This window comes from Ranitomeya imitator, chromosome 3 (assembly GCF_032444005.1).
Source record: "Ranitomeya imitator isolate aRanImi1 chromosome 3, aRanImi1.pri, whole genome shotgun sequence".
Classification (NCBI taxonomy): Eukaryota; Metazoa; Chordata; class Amphibia; order Anura; family Dendrobatidae; genus Ranitomeya; species Ranitomeya imitator.
Genome location: NC_091284.1, coordinates 82,595,676 through 82,617,584, shown reverse-complemented (window position 1 = coordinate 82,617,584; position 21,909 = coordinate 82,595,676). Strand labels below are relative to the sequence as shown.

At 44.7% G+C, this 21,909-nt stretch overlaps 1 protein-coding gene across 1 annotated transcript in view; it reads right to left on the bottom strand.

Annotated features, from left to right (window-relative positions):
• Positions 1 to 21,674, bottom strand: part of DCBLD2 (discoidin, CUB and LCCL domain containing 2) — a 95,853-nt gene extending 74,179 nt beyond the window's left edge. The window contains exon 1 of the mRNA XM_069761014.1: positions 21,375 to 21,674. Within this exon, the coding sequence (XP_069617115.1) occupies positions 21,375 to 21,468 (94 nt within the window). The 5' untranslated portion in view covers positions 21,469 to 21,674. The remainder of the gene's footprint in view (positions 1 to 21,374) is intronic.
• Positions 21,675 to 21,909: the final 235 nt, after the last annotated feature.

Below are 21,909 nucleotides of genomic sequence, written 5' to 3'. Positions count from 1 at the left end.
CGCACCATTTATTGGGTCCTACACAACTGTAGATGTCAACATATGAAGTATGACCTAGTGCTCCAGTCTGTGTAATGGACAGGATCCTGAGGGGGGGGAAAACAAAAACATCTGTTATTACACATCAGGTGCTTTTCTTGGTAACTCAATCTGAATACAACCTAGCAGCACCCTTTATAATATACAGGTTATAATCACATTGAGCAGGGTAGGAAACTGGAGAACCCGGAGGAAACGCACACAAACACCGGGAAAACATACAAACTCCTTGGTGGGATTTGTACTCAGGACCCCAACGATGCAAAGCAACAGTGCTAACCACTAAACCACTGTGCTATCCATATGATCGTTCAGATTTAGCCATGACTGCGGTATTGTAGACGCTTCCAACCATCCCCTTTTATAGCATCAGCACCTGTCATAACTTGTCGGGTGACCCGGGACCAGGAGTTCCTTCCCTGTCCCTAACGCTAGGGGTGCCCTAGTTCACCCTATTCCCTGGATTACTTCTGAAGGTGAAGATGCCAGGGCCACATACCTTGCCTTATCTCCTGAATTCGCCCTCAGTCTGTACCCTTCCCCCACTCAGGGAAGAGGGGAGTAGCAGTGCACCGTATTACATCAAACAGACGAATCAAGGTAACACAAACAGGGGAAAATACCAGGCATACAAATATACTCACATATAATAGGAATGCAACGGGAAGTGAAGGATGGGGGGAAAAAAAAAAAAAACAAAGGAGAAGGAAAGGAAATCACTTACTAAACCAAGCAACAGTCACAGAAATCCGCCAAACGCCTACTCTATAACCACCAACTACTATCCTCCCAGCCATGCAGCAAAAGCTAGCTCTGACAAGGTGTGTCAGTCAGGACCCAGATTATATAGGGGAATGGCTAACCTTGGTCAGGTTTGAGTGCAGATTCCCAGAGCTCCATTTGCTCTGGATGCCTTGTGCCGGATTTCTAGCCCACACCGATTCTCAGACAGATAAACCCTGCTCAAATGTAAACATCCCCCCTTAAAGGTACCTTCACACTGAGCAACTTAACGATATCGCTAGCAATCCGTGACGTTGCAGTGTCCTGGATAGCGAGATCGTTGTGTTTGACACGCAGCAGCGATCTGGATCCTGCTGTGATATCGTCGGTCGGAGCAGAAAGGCCAGAACTTTATTTCGTCGCTGGATCTCCCGCAGACATCGCTGAATCGGCGTGTGTGACCCCGATTCAGCAATGTCTTCACTGGTAACCAGGGTAAACATCGGGTTACTAAGCGCAGGGCCGCGCTTAGTAACCCGATGTTTACCCTGGTTACCATTGTAAATGTAAAAAAACAAAACAGTACATACTTACATTCCGGTGTCTGTCCCCTCGCCGTCAGCTTCCCGCACTGACTGAGTGCCGGCCGGCCGTAAAGCACAGCGGTGACGTCACCGCTCTGCTTTACGGCCGGCCGGCGCTGAGACAGTGCAGGGAAGCGGAGACCGGGGGACAGACAACGGAATGCAAGTATGTAGTGTTTGTTTTTTTTTTTACATTTACAATGTTAACCAGGGTAAACATCGGGTTACTAAGCGCGGCCCTGCGCTTAGTAACCCGATGCTTACCCTGGTTACCCGGGGACTTTGGCATCGTTGGTCGCTGGAGAGCTGTCTGTGTGACAGCTCTCCAGCGACCACACAGCGACAAAACAGTGACGCTGCAGCGATCGGCATCGTTGCCTATATCGCTGCAGCGTCGCTTAATGTGACGGTACCTTTACTGTCCAACCCCCTCTAAAACTTCTGACCCCACAGAGGCTGGGCACATATTTATTTTAACCCCTGCTTGCCCTACAAACTAAGTCATGGGTCACTCAGCTCATAGCTTTGCGGAGGGCAATGTTTTTCCTTTTACACCAACAAGTAGCCCCATTATCCAAATTTGTGGTAGTTAGACCCTTTCCCTACTCGACCTTGTCTTTCAGATTTTTAAGCACGCCTGATCAGTCCTCTGACAAATGAGACAGATTTCAGTCAGGTTAGATGGCCATTTACACACACACACACAAATTCCCAGTGCCCCCCGTACATATTAGACTGTAGGATGAACTTACAGGCTCGGCCGACAATAGTCTACTGTGTATTTGGATCTTTATAGTGCAGTTATACACTGCATTACAAACACTCGTTCGTCGGGTGAAATGATCTTTTTAGTCTGCACATAATCCTGTGTAAACAGGAGCCGTGTCGAGAACAATGGCAGCCTACACGCACTGAACACGCCATTACTGATCAGTCTGTGCACATAACTGCAGTCTTTAGTTTTTACTTTAAGTGCCTCCCTTGTTCCAGCAGCACCATCACCGCAGCGCTGGACTTTTGGGTGTTTTCTCACATTGCACAGCCTGTGTTGTATAAGCTTCCTCCTCCATCACACACAGCCAGAAACTTGCGGCAAACTAACAAGGGAAATAAAAAAAAAAAAAAAAAAAAATGTAGGGAGAAATTCCAACATCAAGTGCAAAGGGCCTGAATCACGGGCCTTACCCAGAAGGGTGAGGAAAGGGGAACAAAGTCCAAATGCTAACCAGAAGAACTGGGCACAGCTGCCGTCGTGACTCCACAATCTGATGTGTTTCCCTTTGATATTCATGCTGAATAATGCCAAACCAGCTCACGACGAAGCACTGCGCTCTGCCAACTCCTTGCCTTTCTGACCCGAGTCAGCTGGTCCCAGGGCTCCCTCCATAACCGCTGAGTATGGAGTTTACTGCGTGTATTACATGACTATCACTCATAACACTCCAAATAATCACCAGGGTATGGGTTTTAATTATCTATTACTTAATTGGCCTCAAGCAATGTTCACACTGGGTGTTTTTTGCAGCTTTTTATGCAAGTTTTCAGCTGCTTTTTACACAGACCATCAGGATTTCAGCAACACAGCTTTTTTTTTTTTGTCATCAGGATTTTGTGCTCCGATTGTTTTTTTGCACAATGGAGCAGGTCACTGTTTTTTTTCAGCATTTTTCACCTACTGAAACAAATGGTTGGTAAAAAAAAATGAAAGTATCAGGTTTTGCTGCGTTTTTTGTGTCAAAACCTGATACTTTAGAATAGGACTTTTTTTTCCCCAACACTAAAGTTTACCAGCATGCACCAGTGACAAATCAAGAATGCCAAAAATCGCAAAACCCTGCTTTTTTCTGCAGCTTCTTTCCTGCCAAGAGATCAGGTTGTGTGCTTTTTTTTTTCTCCAGCAAAAACAAAACAAAAATACAGCCTAGTCTGAACTTACCCTACACGTCACTTTCTAAATCCGGCAATGTTTTTTTTCTCCTCTATTCTTTCTTTTTTGCTCTAAAATAGGTCCCCCCGCTTCCAAGGGTAAATGTACACTTCTTAGCCAAAGGGGCGGTCATCAATACTTCTCTGTAAGAGTCTTCGTGGGAATCAAACCCCCTTGTATAACAAGCTCACACGAGAGTCATGCCTCAGAAATGGAGAAGAGCAGGAAGAGAAGCAAAAACCATGGCAAGATGCAGAAGAACAGCAGCATTTACACCATATAAAGCAACAAAAGTAATAAAAACGTGATAGGTCTCCTGTAAAGGCGACCATTTCAGACATGTTTTAGCTAATACTGATGGCTAGAGATGAGCGAACCTGAACAGAAATGTTCAGCGTTCGTACCGGACAGTGACTGTTCGGGTTTGAACACCAACCATGGACTTTATGCTGACATTCGGGTAACCACATTTTTTAATGGGGTTTGGTTTCTAGTGGAAGTTCAGGTACTGTTCCAGTACCCAAACCTCCTAATGTTTGGGTCAGGTACCAGAACTTCAATCGGTCCGCCCATCCCTAGTGATGGGTCCTCTGCACAATTTTTTTTTCTGTAGATCAATCAACATTAGCCAGTCTCTATCCTGCAGAGAAAAAAAAGTAAATACCGTAAATCAAAACACTATATTTAGGTTCATGCAGATGTCCGTGGAAATCGGTCCCAGCACGGACTGTCCCTGTCTCTCCCGATCAGAGTATGACAGCCTCAGAGATTTGTCAGGCTTCGGCGACAACCGAAAGTTCTTGGATGCTGCTGAATACAGGAGCTCTGTCAAAACTATAGTGGTCACTGTGGAGAGTTATTGCAAGTCCACCTCGTATTCATCTGAATAAAGTGTCGATCTGCCGTACCGGGTTATGGCCACTGTAGAAATGTCGGGACTGCTATGTTCCACCAGATTCCGGGAACTTCCAATTGTCGCACTGCACTGATCAGGTATGGATGGCCGATCTTAAGACTAGGTCATCAAAAAAAAAAAAAAAAAAGGTAGTGGTCAACGCCTTTAATAAGCTCCATAATAATAAGCAGATCAATCATTATTGACACTTCGGCTACCGTAAATGGATGAAATTGTACTGTACTGTAAAGCCGCCGCAGAGCACAGCGGCCGCTCTCATCAACACTGGCGTTTATGGGCAACACTATATACATGTGTCTACTCATTAACTAAATTGTCCCTCAGGGGCCCTTGTACTAATTAGAAAGTGCGGCGCTCCCTATTTACACTGACTACAATGCAATACAGAGGGAGAAGAGGGAAGAAGAGGAGTCTTTAAAACAAAATCCATGAGTGACTAGATAAGTTGTAGGGGTAAGTAGGTGGAGGTAGAACAAGAGAAAGGGAGTAAATCTGCTAAACATTTTAGCTTGTGGGTTTTGTCCCCATTCAGATCCACGTTTTTAAGTATGTAAAGATGTGGCAGGTTTTCAGGCATGTATCAGAAAAAGTCTATTCTTGTCAGGCCAGATAATGAAGGTGACAGACGCTGTGGACATTCAAGTGATGGCTCTGTCGGGGGTTTCTGTCAGAAAATGTGGAGTATTGTATAACTGAATCTAGTATTTCACATACAGTATATAAAAATGGGGACATTTCTCAACCTTCTTCTAGCAAAACTCAGTGAGAACTGGACAGCACTAGAATGCAAGTGTGCGCCATCAGACATCTTTGTGGGGGGGAAAAAAAATAAAAAATAGTTCAGGGAAACATCCAGTCATCATGGTAACGATGGCCGTCCTGACCTTGGGTCTTGTGATGGAACTAACAGCATCATAGGTATATATGATGGACTTGGCCACGGTCGCGAGTTGGGTCTGAAATTGTGGACAAAATAATGGAAGAAAAATATGACTGTAAACAAGGTTTTTTGGGGCATATTAGGATCAGAGCTGGACCTCTTGCTCAGGACCACCGCTTTATGAGCCAGCATTAAGAGCGACTGTAGGAGATAGTCTCTGACTCTGGTGGACCTGGCTAGCACTGTATTACGGTATATACATGGCCATTCAATTGAGTAACCATCCCTTGAATATACGGTATTAAAAAAATAAAATAAAAATCAGCTGGTTTCCCCCCAGTTGGAGACGTTGCTTGACATGCTGGCTTACAAATAATGGGGCTGTCTCAAAGATGATAATCCCATAAGGGTCAGTCCTGAAAGACGTATGACCTGTTGCTGCGTTATTTTGAAGGACACAGAGGAGAGCTGCTGACCGGGCTGACTGTAGAAGTGAAGAAGCATCGTCTCTCCAGAAGACCCCTGTAAAGTGGCAGTCCCATGACAAAATGTGCTGTAAACTTACATCTCAAACACAAAAAAATGGTCAGAAAACAGTTTCTGTGCCAGCTGGTCCTTAAACTAAGGGATGGACAGATGGGCTAACGTACAACACCACAGTGATTATCCTCCTATTTACAAATGGACTAAAAGCATGGATGGGTTGCGAAATAGTCGCAGGGCCCATGGGACATGAGCACTGCAGGGCACTTACCACATTGAATTATCAATGTCAGGATGAAAATTCCTCCCCTATCTTCTTGTTCTCCAGCATGATGGAGGTGTTCTCCCCAGAGGCACTGCTTTCCAAATACAGACCAGCGGGAACCTGAAAATTGTTTATAAGAGCCCTTACTCAATAACTGTGGAAGAGACTTTGTGGCACATGGCAAAGTAGTGCTAAAAGTTATGACTTCACTACTTGACACTATGTAAGAGGTAGGGCCACCAGCATCAGTCCCTGCACTGATGGGGCACGCTGCAGATTCGAGAATAAGCCACCAAGCCTAAATTCAGCTGTCAATGGATTTCACCAAAACCCCCATATCAATGGTCCTGCATTTAGAGCCACAACACAAACACCACAATTCAACACGTTCTGGATTTTTTTTTTTTTTTTTTTACTGCCGGACACACACAACTTTGTACGTAATTCGAAGTGAAACCAGAAGGGACAATCTGTTTTGCATGAAAACCTGTCAACAATTTGGCAGTTCTTACAGCCAAGTTATAGGTTTTAAAATAGTGGAGTGACAGCAAATTGCACAAGTAGTGTTAGTTGTGCGACTTGTCTGTGCAGTCGTGTGGCTACAATTATCATGGAGCCCTAGCCTTGTGTATAAAGTAAAATCCAACCTGTTCCACAGCTGCGATCAATGGACGGGCATGCTGTAACGTAAGTGCGGTGTAATTTATAACCCTCACTCCGTCACTTAGGGTGCCGTCACACAGTGGCATTTTGATCGCTACAACGGCACGATCCGTGACGCTCCAGCATCGTAACAATATCGCTCCAGCGTCGTAGACTGCTGTCACACTTTGCAATGTACGACGCTGGAGCGATAATTTCATGACGTATGTCTGATGTAGAAGCCGTTGGTTACTATGCGCACATCGTATACAATATCGTGCACACCTTTGTTACACCATACGATCATGCCGCCACAGCGGGACACTAGACTACGAAAGAAAGTTTCAAACGATTTGCTACGACGTACGATTCTCAGCGGGGTCCCTGATCGCAGGAGCGTGTCAGACACAGCGAGATCGCTGGAACGTCATGGATCGTGCCGTCGTAGCGATCAAAATGCCACTGTGTGACGGTACCCTAAAGGTACCTTCACACTCAGCGACGCTGCAGCGATACCGACAACGATGTTGATCGCTGCAGCGTCGCTGTTTGGTCGCTGGAGAGCTGTCACACAGACAGCTCTCCAGCGACCAACGATCCCGAGGTCCCCGGGTAACCAAGGTAAACATCGGGTTACTAAGCGCAGGGCCGCGCTTAGTAACCCGATGTTTACCCTGGTTACCAGCGTAAAAGTAAAAAAAAAAAACCACTACATACTTACCTACCGCTGTCTGTCCCTGGTGCTCTGCTTCTCTGCACTCCTCCTGCACTGACTGTGAGCACAGCGGCCGGAAAGCAGAGCGGTGACGTCACCGCTCTGCTTTCCGGCTGACCGACGCTCACAGCCAGAGCAGGAGGAGTGCAGAGAAGCAGAGCGCAGGGGACAGACAGCGGTAGGTAAGTATGTACTGTTTGTTTTTTTACTTTTACGCTGGTAACCAGGGTAAAACATCGGGTTACTAAGCGCGGCCCTGCGCTTAGTAACCCGATGTTTACCCTGGTTACCAGTGAAGACATCGCTGGATCGGTGTCACACACGCCGATCCAGCGATGTCAGCGGGAGATCCAGCGACGAAATAAAGTTCTGGACTTTCCTCAGCGACCAACGATCTCCCAGCAGGGGCCTGATCGTTGGTCGCTGTCACACAGAACGATTTCCTTAACGATATCGTTGCTACGTCACAAAAAGCAACGATATCGTTAACGATATCGTTATGTGTGAAGGTACCTTTACATTCATTGCTAAGTACATTGCACAATGAATGCCAGAAATTGTCAGGCTAGCAGATGGACGTTTCCTGTAAAGTCTAACACTATCCCACTGACTAAAGATACAGCCACTCGGTCAGGCCATGAATAACGACCAAATGCACGGTGGGAGAACGGCCAATAATTCTAAAGCTTCAGCTTTTACATTAAAATAGCAGATGCTGGGCTGAGTTCACACCTGCATTCGAAGTTCTGTTTTTTCTGCTCTTGTTAAGGGAGAGAAAAAGCTTGGGGGGGAGGGAAAAACAAAAAACAAAACTGGATCCATTTTATTAATGACATAAATAGTGTCAGACAGACCCTATTGACTATAATGGGGTCTGTTTGGTATCCAATTGAGTGTCACTTGAGGGGGGAGGGGGAGAGGGAGTGAGTAGTATTATATAAAAAAAAAAAAATTAAAAAAAAAAAAAAAAACACCAGTATGCTGTGTTTTGTGGTAAAAATTTACCCCTCAGTAACCGAGCCAAATTATACAATTCTGACCAACGTCACTTTATGTGGCAACTCTGGAAAGTGTCGATGGATCCTAATGATTCTGAGACTTTTTTAGTGACAGTTTGCACTTAATGATAGCGGAAAAATGTGTTCAATATGACTTGCTTTTATTTGTGAAATAAACGGAAATTTGACAAAAAAAAATTTCAAACTTAATTTTTAAGCCCTTAAATCAGAGTCACATCACACAAAAATAGAATTAGACTTACTGGTAATTCGGTTTCTAGGAACCTTCCACGACAGCATAGGAGGATGTCTCCATTCCCTAATGGGGGACAGAAAGCAAAGAGGTTAAAAGGCCCCTCCTACCTCCGAATCGCCAGTGACTTATAACGGATACCATAGCACTAGCTACCTTAATAAACCCAGGATAAATCCAATGGAAGGGGGGGGGGGGGGAAATAGTGCTGTCGTGGAAGGTTTCTTGAAACCGAATTACCGGTAAGTCTAATTCTATTTTCTCTAGTCACCTTCCACGACAGCATAGGGAGTACCAACCAATTCTGCACTGGGGGGGGGGGTTGGGGGACAATAGCCTGGAGAACTTTCCGGCCAAAGACTAGATCCTGATTGGACAATAAGTTCAATCTATAGTGTTTGGTAAATGTATGTGGTGAAGACCAAGTCACGGCCCCTGCAGATCTGCTCGATGGAGGCGCCCGCTCGTTCAGCCCATGAAGTTGACGTTGATCTTGTAGAGTGAGCTCTGATTACAATTGGCGGTGTCAAATTTTGGGCTACATAAGATTCTTGTATAGCCCTCTTAATCCAGCTAGAGATGGTGCTTTTTGCCACCTTCTTCCCTTTTTTCTAACCTGACATATGGATAAACAGGTTTTGATCAATTCTGAAAGAGTTAGTCTGTTCAAGGTAGTGTATGATGATACGTCTAACATCAAGAGTATGGAATTCCTCTTCCTTAGAGTTTGCCGGATTCTGACAGAAGGAGGGGAGGATGATATTTTGAGATCGGTGAAAATCAGACACCACTTTAGGTAGAAAAAAGGATCCAGATGGAGGATTATGGAGTTGTCTGTTATTGTCGAGTAGGGTTCTTTTACTGAAAGGGATTGAAGCTCCCCTACACGTCTTGCAGTAGTTATTGCTACTAGAAAGGCAGCTTTGTATGACAGAAATTGAGGAGAGCAAGAGGACAGGGGCTCAAACGGTGCTTGAGTGAGACCCCTGAGGACCAGGTTTAGATCCCAAGAGGGAACAACGGGTTGTTTCCCAGGTTGCAACCTGAGAGCTGATACCATAAATCTTCTGATCCAACGATGGTTGGCCAGCTCCTGATCGAAAACAGCACTGAGAGCAGAGACTTGAACTTTCAACATGCTAGGTTTAAGCCCTAACTAATCCGCGCTGAAGAAAATCAGTATTTTTGAAATATTTGGATGGAGAGGATCAGGAGTACTAGGAAGACAAAAGGTGGAGAAGGTTTTCCACACCTTACTGTAGACTGCATTCGTAACAGGGTTCCTGGATCTTTGTAAGGTAAAAAAAAAAAAAAAAAAAATCACTGCATCCGATAGTCCCCCTGCCTTTAGGACCTGGGTTTCAGCATCCAGGCTGCTAGGTTCCATTTCCGGGGGTTGCAATGTTGAAAAGACCCTTGGAGAAGAAGATCGGCATCCACTGTAAGATGACTGGCCCGTCTACTTGCAGCTCGACAATGAGATTGTACCAACTCCTCTTCGGCCACACTGGGGCTACCAGTATGGTAGCCACCTGTTCCTCTCGTATCTTCCGCAGGACTTCGTCAACAAAGAAATTGGTGGGAAAGCATATGCTAGTCGGAAGTTCCAAGTCTGGACCAGGGCATCTACCCCTCTGAGATTGTCCCTGGGGTTTAGAGGAAAAAAAGGTTTTTGCCTGAGCATTCTGACCTAAGGCAAAAAGATCTACTTCCGGAAGGCCCCATTTGTCCACCAGCATCCTGAAAGTTCTTTTGTTCAGGCTCCACTCCCCAGGCTGAATGTCCTGACGACTCAGGAAATTCGCCTGGAAGTTTGATGATCCATGCAGGTGGACTGCTGTGAGGGAGAGAAGGTTCTTTTCTGCCCAGCAAAAAAAATTTGATTCGAGACGCCTGTCAAGCTGTTGAATTTTGAGCTCCCCTGATGTTTGAGATGGGCGACAGTAGTTGTGTTGTCTGAGTAGATCTGGACATGACTTCCTGAAATTAAGCCGTTTGCTGCTATGAGGGCTTCCTCCACTGCTTTCAGTGCCCTGAAATTGGAGGATCTGGCACTTATTGTCTGACTCCAGAGGCTCTGAAACGGAGTATGCAGGATTACTGCTCCCCAACCTCGCTTGCTGGCGTCGGTCGTGATTGTCACAAGGGGAGATTGTGAACAGCTTACCCCCCCATGTGGATATTTCTGGGGTTCAACCACCATGCAAGTGATGCCTTCACACAACCTGGAGTAAACACTCTTCTGTTTAGGGAACCCAGATTCCCATCCCAGTTTGCGAGAATGTGGGCCTGAAGGACTCTGGAAAGGGGGCCTGAGCCCATGACACTGACTGGATACATGCTGTCATGGAGCCCAGAACCGACATGCTTTCCCGTATGGTTGGAGATCTGCTTACTCTGAAATCTACCACCTTTTTTGTTAAAGGGAACCTGTCAACCCCCACCCCCCAAAAAAAAAAATACAATCGATGGTGAGGTAAGCCCACCGTCATCAGGGGCTTATCTACAGCATTCTGTAATGCTGTAGATAAGCCGTTGATGTTACCTGAAAGAGGAGAAAAAGACGTTATATTATACTCACCCAGGGGCGTTCCCGCTGCGGTCTGGTAAAAGTGCGTCTCAGGTCCGCTCCGGCGCCTCCCATCTTCATTCCATGACGTCCTCTTTTGGTCTTCTGCGCCGGAACCGCAGCGTGGGCGTACTTTGTCTGCCCTGTTGAGGGCAGAGGATGCAGCCAAGGAAGATTGTTCTTCACTTCTGACAAGCGTACCGATTTCTTCGAGCAGGAAAGGCTGCTCGGCTCTAACGATTTTGTCCGTGCAAGCTTGACATAGATTCTTCTCCCATAAGGAGAGAAGCTTCAAACTGCAGATTGCACATTTTGCGGTTTTTCTGGGCAGACTTGTCTCCCTAAAATAGAGGGAGAGTGGAGTCAGGAACTAAACGGGCCCCTATTACCCTGGGCTTGGACTCACCCCGCGACAGACTTACTGGAGCTGGGGCAGCGCTGGGATCTACAGAAGCAGAGCAGGAAGCACCATCCATACTGAAGGGATCAGTCTTACCTGGAGGTGTCTTGGGGCTGGTTTATGTAGCAATAAACCCAGCCCCTAGCACATGTGAAATCAGTCCCCTCCTCTTCCTCAGTTCCAAAGGCAGGCCTCCACGTGGGGCAGAGCGCCATCTGCGGTGTTGGGAGGCCGGAACAAGGCCACACCAGGAAGTGTGTGCGTTCCAGAAACCGGAAGTGACGCACGAGAAAAGCCAACGTCACTTCCGGGACGCCGAGACCGCAGGAGGATGAGGAAAATGGCAGTGAGCTCAGGAGGACACCGCCGGGGATCACTAGCCTGCTTTACCTCAATGAGGCGCGGGTGGGCCAGGACAGGTCTCGAGTCCAGAGGAGACGGGAACAGCGCATCATGTGGAGGAAGGCAGAACCCACGACCACCACTGCCCGGTTGGAAAAAGAGGTATACCGCGGTCACCGGCCACGCAGCATAGAACAACCTCTCCATGCCCCATGGAGGACAGGAAAGACACTGGCGATTCGGAGGTAGGAGGGGCCTTTTAACCTCTTTGTGCTTCTGTCCCCCATTAGGGAATGGAGACATCCAACGCCGTCGTGGAAGGTGACTTGAGAAAATAGATGATAAATAACATTTCCCACATGTCTACTTTACATCATATGCAAATTGCCTCTTCTGAGAAAAAAAAAAAAAAAAAAAAAAAAAAAGGACTTAAACTCTATAGAGCCACCTTTTGGAAGTATCGATCCTACAAGTCACAATCAACCCTTTAAAGAGTCGTGCAATATGACTTAGGATAAAAGCCAAATCAGTATCTCAATTCGCAGACACGGTGTTTCGGGCTGTTGGCTAGGTGAGAGGCTCTGGACTTGGGTCTTTACATCAGCAATTTTTGAAACAATTTTTGTTGTAAGGAAGTTAAGGGTTAAAAGATGACCAGTGATTTCTCATTTTTCCAACAATATTTACACTTTTTTTTTTTAAATTCTCGGACCACATCACATTTGAAGTGACTTTGAGTGGCCTATATGACAGGAAATACCCAATTAACCTTTCAGGTACTTCACAGGAACTGAAGCAATGAGGAAGTAAAAAACAAAAATAAAATTTTACAGTAGACCCAAGTTTTGTTATTTTCACAAGGGCAACAAGAGAAAATGGACCACAAAATTTGTTGTGCAATCTCTCCTGAATATGCTGATAACCCATATGTGGGAGAAATCTACTGTTTGGGCGCATGACAGACCTCAGAATAGAAGAGGGAAGCCATGTCACGTTTGGAGAGCCCCTGATGTGCTAACTGTGGAGACTGCCCACAAGTGACCCCATTTTGGAAGCCACACCCCTCAAGGATTTCATCCAGGGGTATAGTGAACCCACAGGTACGACACAGAATTTGATAACATTAGGTTGTCCTATTGAATAAGATGCATAGGGTGCTCAGGTATGCAAAGGGGGGGGGGGGGTCCGCGATACTTTGTGTATACCTGAGCACTCGATGCAAACTCAAGTAGCGAGCGATTGCATTTAACACTAGGTGTCTTTTTAACTTTTGAAAAAAAAAAAAAAACCTATTCTAATTCCAACCCTAACCCCAACTACAAAGAATGAAAAAAAATAAATAAAAAGATAATACATTTGTTTTATTTTAGAGTTTTTAACTAAGTTGACAAAGGGGGATTTTATTTACTATTTTTTTGTCATTTTGATCACAAGGAACCAACAGGGAAAAATTCCATATTTTTCCGACTGGCAGATCTTGGCAGGCGCATTGTGCTCTCCATTTTTTTTCCAGGAAGAGGACGTGGAGGGCCGCGGAACATTTGCATCCCACACTCTAAAGACATTCTGATCAGCGCTCATAATCTAAATTCCATCAGTGATGTACAATTAATGGTGCCGTTTAAGTGAGTAAAATCAGTACTTTTAAAGAGGTAATCTTACAAGAACCCCTGTTCCTACACATTACAAAAGTATTGGGACGCATCTCAAATCAGTGAAGTCAGATATTTTATTCAGTCCCATTGCCCCTGATGCATAACATCCGGCCCCTCGCCGTGCCATTACTAATATTTGAGAGAGAATGGATCGTTCTACAGATCTCACCGATACCAGAGCGGTCCTGTAATAGGAGCCACCGCTGTAACAAGTCAGTTCATAGCACTTCCTTCCTAAATATTCGACTATTAGTGACTTAATGAAAAATAGAAAGAAAATGCAACAACTCAGCTATAGAGTGGAGACCATGTAAAGTGACAGTGCGGGGTGACCGAGTGCATAAAGGTCACCAACGCTCTACTGAAAAATTCAACACTCCCTATGATATTAACATCGAGAGACTCATGGCAGGGTTTCCATGGCCAAGCAGCTGCATGCAGCCTTACATCACCAAGCACAAACACAAGTGTCGGATGAAGTGGGGTAAAGCTGCCACCACTGGTCTCTGGAGCAGCAGATACATGTTCTATGCAGTGACAGATCACACTTCTGGCATCTGATGGACAAGTCTGGTTTTGGTGAATGTCAGGAGAACGTTTCCCGTCTGACTACATTGTCTGAGCTGTAAGGTTTGGTGGAAGAGGAATAATGGCCGAGGGGTTGTTTTTCTGGAGTCGGTCAAGGCCTCCAACTACTAGTGAAGGGAATCTCAAAGTCAAGTCATTTTGAACAATTGTAGCTTCCAGCTTTGTAAAAAGTTTGGGGAAGGCCTTGGACAAGTTTGGTGTGACTGGCCACACAGCCCCATCCTAACACCTTTAGAATGACTGTGGATCACCAGCTGTGTGCTGTTGACATTTCTTCACAATGTAATGGACTAAATTTGCAAACATTAAGCTAAATCCTCTTGTAACAAAAAGGAGGGATCCCTTGACCAGCGCAGATCTTTATAAGGGACCCACACGGTGAATGTGCACATACATGGCAGGGCTGGGGCACATTGAGACGGACTGTGTGTGGTTTTTGTCTTTGAGACGCCCATGTTAAATAGAGTCTGTTATTTTGGATGGCTGATCCTGACCTATTTAAATGTATTACACATGCACAGAGTGTAAAGAAACGGACACATTGCTCTAGGAAATTAATGCTGCATGGATCGGATCTGGCCCTGTATACATTACAATAAAGTTGCTTGAACCCGATTTCAACGAGACCGGACGGACACCTAAAGTGTCATGTGAGCTACCAATGGTCAAAGAACGGATGATGTTTAGGGAGAAATGGATCAGATTTAAATTAGGGGGAAAAAAAAAAAAACAATCATGTTGTTCCCAGGTGAGAAAAGTCGCTGCCAAAATATTAAAAAAAAAATTCAACACTGATCAGCATCAGCCATCAGGAATGAGAGCTTGTGGATAATGTTATAAAAATGATGATGACAAAAGGAAATGTTTATTCTTTATTAATAAGATTAAAGGAAATAGAGAAATAGGGAATCAGCTTTTTTTGGGTGGACGGGGAGGGGAGGAATCGTTGATCAATAAAGAGGGACATTGTAGGTTATTAACTATGGGAAGTGCATCCTTACATACTGTAAGCATAAATCATGATAGGTGTTACCAATCATTATCCACACTACACAGTAAGGGCAATCAGTGCAGTCCTCCATCCGTGCGCCCCCCCAGTCCTCCATCCGTGTGCCCCCCAGTCCTCCATCCGTGTGCCCCCTAGTCCTCCATCCGTGCGCCCCCCCAGTCCTCCATCCGGAGTACGAGAACTCAGACTATCACAATCTGCGCACAGATACAATCAATACCGTCCTGGCCTGGAGAACATTAATTCTACTTTACTTGTTAACCAAGCTGACTGGCGACGATTCCTTGAGGGTCAGCACGTCTGCTACTAGAAGTCAATGACAACGAGCTGTGGGAACATTACAATGCAGTATACCGCTGTCACTTTATTCCTGTAACTCAGGCAGTATTTAATAAATCCACTTGAAACTGTCCTTAAAGGGGAACTCCACTTTGAAAAAAAAAAAAAATATTATAATATATATATATATATATATATATATATATATATATATATATATATATATATATATATATATATATATATATATTCTCACACAAATATATTTGTTTGGTGTTTAAGTAACATGTACCCCCATCTTGACAGCTCCAGGACCCCTTAACCACACAAAGCACAGATCCATCATCCCCGACACGTCATGATGAGGCCTCGCTGGGTCATACACATGCACTGAATTTGCTATGATCTGGATGATTTTACAATGGAAGCCTCATGTGACAGCAGTAAATTCCTGTACGTTTAATATTTCCTGAGCCCTATGTTGAACATTCACATTGGATGGCGGCTATAACAATGATGGTCAAGAGGGAGAAAGCAATTCTACAAAAAAAAAAAAAAATTTATTCAATATATCACTGAGCTTTGTGGTTATTCCCCTTTAAACACAGAAATCATTGGTAAAATATCCAAATATGAGTTACTTTGCAAAATATCACTCTTTATGGCCAGCAGAAAACCAAGCAATATTGCCTTACTGTGACGTGCTACGTCTGCGCTGGAGGCTCAATGACAAGACAGGTCTGCGCGGTGCAGGATCAGATGGGCCGGGATAACCACACCGTGCAACAAACATGGCATAGTAATGACAATGCAGATGCATGAACTCAGATTTTAGGCCTGAAAACTTAACAAAAGGAGTGTTCAGGCAGCACGGTGGCTTAGTGGTTAGCACTGCAGCGCTGGGGTCCTGGGTTCTAATCCCACCGAGGACAACATCTGCAAAGAGTTTGTATGTTCTCTCCGTGTTTGCGTGGGTTTCCTCCGGGTACTCCGGTTTCCTCCCACATTCCAAAGACATACTGATAGGGATTCTAGATTGTGAGCCCCATCGGGGACAGTGATGATAATGTGTGCCAACTGTAAAGCGCTGCGGAATATGTTAGTGCTATATAAAAAGATTATTATTATTATTTTTTTTTTTTTCATAAAATTGTCTTATATCCCAATGATCACAGGGATTAAGAGGTCAACGCTGCTGCACAATGGATGGAAGGAAAAAACAACAAAACATAAAACCACTGTTCTGAGTGGTCTTCAAAAATTTCATCAGCAGCAAGAGAGGAAAGGGTTAAAATGGAGTGGAAAGCGCAAATGATGAAAGTGTAGAAGACATTATACACATGGAACAAATATGAGAATCTGCTGCAGCATCGAACAGCGGTAGTGATATAGATAATATATACACACACACAACATATATACTAATAACTGCATGTTATACGCACAATATCCTGGACATAAATCTACACTATATATATATATATATATATATATATATATATATATATATATATATATATATATATTTTATTTCAGCTGCCACCAAAACAGACACAGAAACATAAGGGAAACACAAAGGATGCAATCTACAGAACACATTCCACATAGCTAACAGTATAACAGTATATAACAGTATGCTGCAGCGCAGAAAGTAATGGACTGGGATACACACAATGACCCATTCCTGAAAGATCACACCGATATATAGTCTCTGTACCAAGGATAATATATACATGTATCGCAGGCATGGAGACGGGATTACAGTCACCACTACTAAATGGAAGACCCTTGTTCCGAGGGGGCTTCACAACAGACCACCAAAGAGCACCAACAGACAACAAAGGGTTGTGAGTGAGGTATCCTATATTACTCCCATGTAACATATATCACAATATGCTGCGGTGTATGATAATAACTGCACAGAGGGTCTGTGCTGTGAGATACACAATAATCCCTGAAATAGATCACATCCACAGATCATTCACAACGTACAAACAGAGAGTGAGTGAGTGTACACACACAGTACAGACCAAAAGTTTGGACACACCTTCTCATTTAAAGATTTTTCTGTATTTTCATGACTATGAAAATTGTACATTCACACTGAAGGCATCAAAACTACGAATTAACACGTGTGGAAATCTATACTTAACGAAAAAGCGTGAAACAACTGAAATTATGTCTTAGGCTAGGTCACATTGCGTTAATGGGTTAACGCTAACGGACTGCGTTGCACGGCGAAAATGTCGCAATTACCGCCGTGCAACGGGTCCGTTAGCGCACCCATTGACAGCAATGTGATTTTTAGCTGAAGCGCATGCCATTTTCGGCACGCGCTAGCGATGTGCCGTTCTTTTGTGACGGACCTCTGACGCTGCTTGCAGCGTCCAAGGCCCGTTCCTCGCTAGCGCAGATCGGGGATCTGCGCTAGCGGGGAGGGTGAACGCCGACCCTCTAGAAACATTGCGCTAGCGGTATGCGCTTAACGGATTGCCCCAACATTATATTCTAGGTTCTTCAAAGTAGCCACCTTTTGCTTTGATGACTGCTTTGCACACTCTTGACATTCTCTTGATGAACTTCAGAGGTAGTCACCAGGAATGGTCTTCCAACAATCTTGAAGGAGTTCCCAGAGATGCTGAGCACTTGTTGGCCCTTTTGCCTTCACTCTGCGGTCCAGCTCACCCCAAACCATCTCGATTGGGTTCAGGTCTGGTGACTGGGGAGGCCAGGTCATCTGGCGTAGCACCCCATCACTCTCCTTCTTGGTCAAATAGCCTTACACAGCCTGGAGGTGTGTTTGGGGTCATTGTTCTGTTGAAAAATAAATGATGGTCCAACTAAACACAAACTGGATGGAATAGCATGCCACAGCAAGATGCTGTGGTAGCCATGCAGGTTCAGTATGCCTTCAATTTTGAATAAATCCCCAACAGTGTCACCAGCAAATCACCCCCACACCATCACACCTCCTCCTCCATGCTTCACGGTGGGAACCAGGCATGTAGAGTTCATCCGTTCACCTTTTCTGCGTCGCACAAAACACGGTGGTTGGAACCAAAGATCTCAAATTTGGACTCATCAGACCAAAGCACAGATTTCCACTGGTCTAATGTCCATTCCTTGTGTTCTTTACCCCAAACAAGTTTCTTCTGCTTGTTGCCTGTCCTCAGCGGTGGTTTCCTAGCTGCTATTTTATCATGAAGGCCTGCTGCACAATGTCTCCTCTTAACAGTTGTTGTAGAAATCTGTCTGCTGCTAGAACTCTGTGTGGCATTGACCTGTTCTCTAATCTGAGCTGCTGTTACCCTGCGATTTCTGAGGCTGGTGACTGGGATAAACTTATCCTCAGAAGCAGAGGTGACTCTTGGTCTTCCTTTCCTGGGACGGTCCTCATGTCAGCCAGTTTCTTTGTAGCGCTTGATGGTTTTTGCCACTGCACTTGGGGACACTTTCAAAGTTTTCCCAATTTTTCGGACTGACTGTCCTTCATTTCTTAAAGTAATGATGGCCACTCATTTTTCTTTACTTAGAATGTATATTATGGCAATAAAAAAGCAGGTAACAGTCTATTCAGTAGGACTATCAGCTGTGTATTCACCAGACTTCTGCACAACACAACTGATGGTCCCAACCCCATTTATAAGGCAAGAAATCCCACTTACTAAACCTGACAGGGAACACCTGTGAAGTGAAGACCATTCCCGGTGACTACCTCTTGAAGCTCATCAAGAGAATGCCAAGAGTGTGCAAAGCAGTCATCAAAGCAAAAGGTGGCTACTTTGAAGAGCCTAGAATATAAGACATAATTTCAGTTGTTTCACACTTTTTTGTTAAGCATATAATTCCACATGTGTTAATTCATAGTTTTGATGCCTTCAGTGTGAATGTACAATTTTCATAGTCATGAAAATACAGAAAAATCTTTAAATGAGAAGGTGTGTCCAAACTTTTGCTGTGTAATATATATATATATATATAATGTTGTAAGTGTATATTAGTGCATGTGTATATATTATATAAACAGTGATATGTATTTATGGTGTGAGTATATATTACACAGGGTGATAAGTACGTACATAGTAATATATGCAGTGATATGTACACATACTCCACACAGAGTGGGCAGTATATATGTGTGTGCATGTAATATATAGGTATACACACATCACAGAGAGTGGGGAGTATGCATGTAATATACAGTATATCGGTATATATATATATATATATATATATATATATATATATATATATATACACACACATACATACAGAGTGTGGAGCATACACGTGTGCGCATGTAATATATATATATATATATATATATATATACACACAAATACACAGTCATGGCCAAAAGTTTTGAGAATGAGACAAATATTAATTTTTCAAAAGTCTACTGCTTCATTTTTTCTAATGGCAATTTGCATATACTCCTGAATGTCAGAGTGATCAGCTTAACAGCAATTACTGTACTTGCAAAGTCAATATTTGCCCAGAAAATGAACTTTAACCCCCAAAACACATTTCAACACAATTGCAGTCCTGCCTTAAAAGGAGCAGCTAACATCGTTTTAGTGCTTGATCCATTAACACAGGTGTGGGTGTTGATGAGGACAGGACTGGCGATCAATCAGTCATGATTAAGTAAGAATGACATCACTGGACACTTTAAAAGGAGGCTGGTGCTTGGTATCATTGTTTTTCTTCAGTTAACCATGGTTATCTCTAAAGAAACACGTGCAGCCATCATTGCACTGCACAAAAATGGCCTAACAGGGAAGAGTATCGCAGCTACAAAGATTGCACCTTACTCAACAATCTATCGCATCATCAAGAACTTCAAGGAGAGAGCTTCCATTGTTGTCAAAAAGGCTCCAGGGCGCCCAAGAAAGACGAGCAAGCACCAGGACCGTATCTTAAAACTGTTTCAGCTGCGGGATCAGACTACTAGCAGTGCCGAGCTTGCTCAGGAATGGCAGCAGGCTGGTGTGAGGGCTTCTGCACGCACTGTGAGGCGGAGACTCTTTGAGCAAGGCCTGGTTTCAAGGAGGGCAGCAAAGAAGCCACTTCTCTCCAGAAAAACCATCAGGGACCGACTGATATTCTGCAAAAGGTACAGGGAGTGGACTGCTGAGGACTGGGGCAAAGTCATTTTCTCTGATGAATCCCCTTTTCGATTGTTTGGGACATCTGGAAAACAGCTTATTCGGAGAAGAAGAGATGAGCGCTACCACCAGTCTTGTCTCATGCCAACTGTAAAGCATCCTGAAACCATTCATGTGTGGGGTTGCTTCTCAGCCAAGGGAATTGGCTCACTCACAGTCTTGCCTAAAAACACAGCCATGAATAAAGAATGGTACCAGAATGTCCTCCAAGAGCAACTTCTCCCAACCGTCCAAGAGCAGTTTGGTGCCCAACAATGCCTTTTCCAGCATGATGGAGCACCTTGCCATAAAGCAAAGGTGATAACTAAATGGCTCATGGAACAAAACATAGAGATTTTGGGTCCATGGCCTGGAAACTCCCCAGATCTTAATCCCATTGAGAACTTGTGGTCAATCATCAAGAGACGGGTGGACAAACAAAAACCAACAAATTCTGGCAAAATGCAAGCATTGATTATGCAAGAATGGACTGCTATCAGTCAGGATTTGGTCCAGAAGTTGATTGAGAGCATGCCAGGGAGAGTTGCAGAGGTCTTGAGGAAGAAGGGTCAATACTGCAAATATTGACTTGCTGCATTAACTCATTCTAACTGTCAATATAACCTATTGGTACTCATAATATGATTGCAATTATATTTCTGTATGTGATATAAACATCAGACAAACACTAATAAAAACCAGAGGTCCGCAGATCATGCGAAAATATAATTTTGGTGTCATTCTCAAAACTTCTGGCCATGACTGTGTATATATATATATATATATATATATATATATATATACACACACACATATACATATATACACACACGCACAGTGTGCACACGCACATACATACACGCACAGTGTGCACACGCACATACATACACGCACAGTGTGCACACGCACATACATACACGCACACACACTCCCCCACACCGGGACTCCCGCCCCGCTCACCGTTTTGCGCCCCCGCAGTCCGGAGCAGCAGTGTTAGGACCCAGCTAGTGAGAAGCAGCGGCCGGCGGCAGCTCAGCATCCCCCCGGTGTCCATCCCAGCAGCCGCGGCCGAGGTGAATACATGCTGGGCAGCGGGAGAGCGGATCCCACACTGCACTGATCACAGCGGATCCTAGCAGATCCCGGGAGCGCGCACCACTTCCGCCGCCGGACTCCCGTTAACCCCTGATCTCCTGGAGCCACACAGCGCTCTGCAACAAGTTCTGTCAGCCGCCGCTGCTGCCTCTGTCCAGCGTGTGCGGGGTTAAGAGGAGCTCTGACGGGCAGATAATCCCGCCCCCCCCTGATCGCTGAGTGGGCTTTGTGGATACCCCCCCAAAATGGAAGACCCCCCCACACACCGTATGTGACTCCTCCCACTACACATGTCACGTCCACAACCCGGAGTGTTTACTGTGTGTATAGTCACACGTGTCTGTAATAGTGTCCCCGCACATGCTGCATGGGGTCCGTGCTGGAGGGGTCCGTGCTCTAT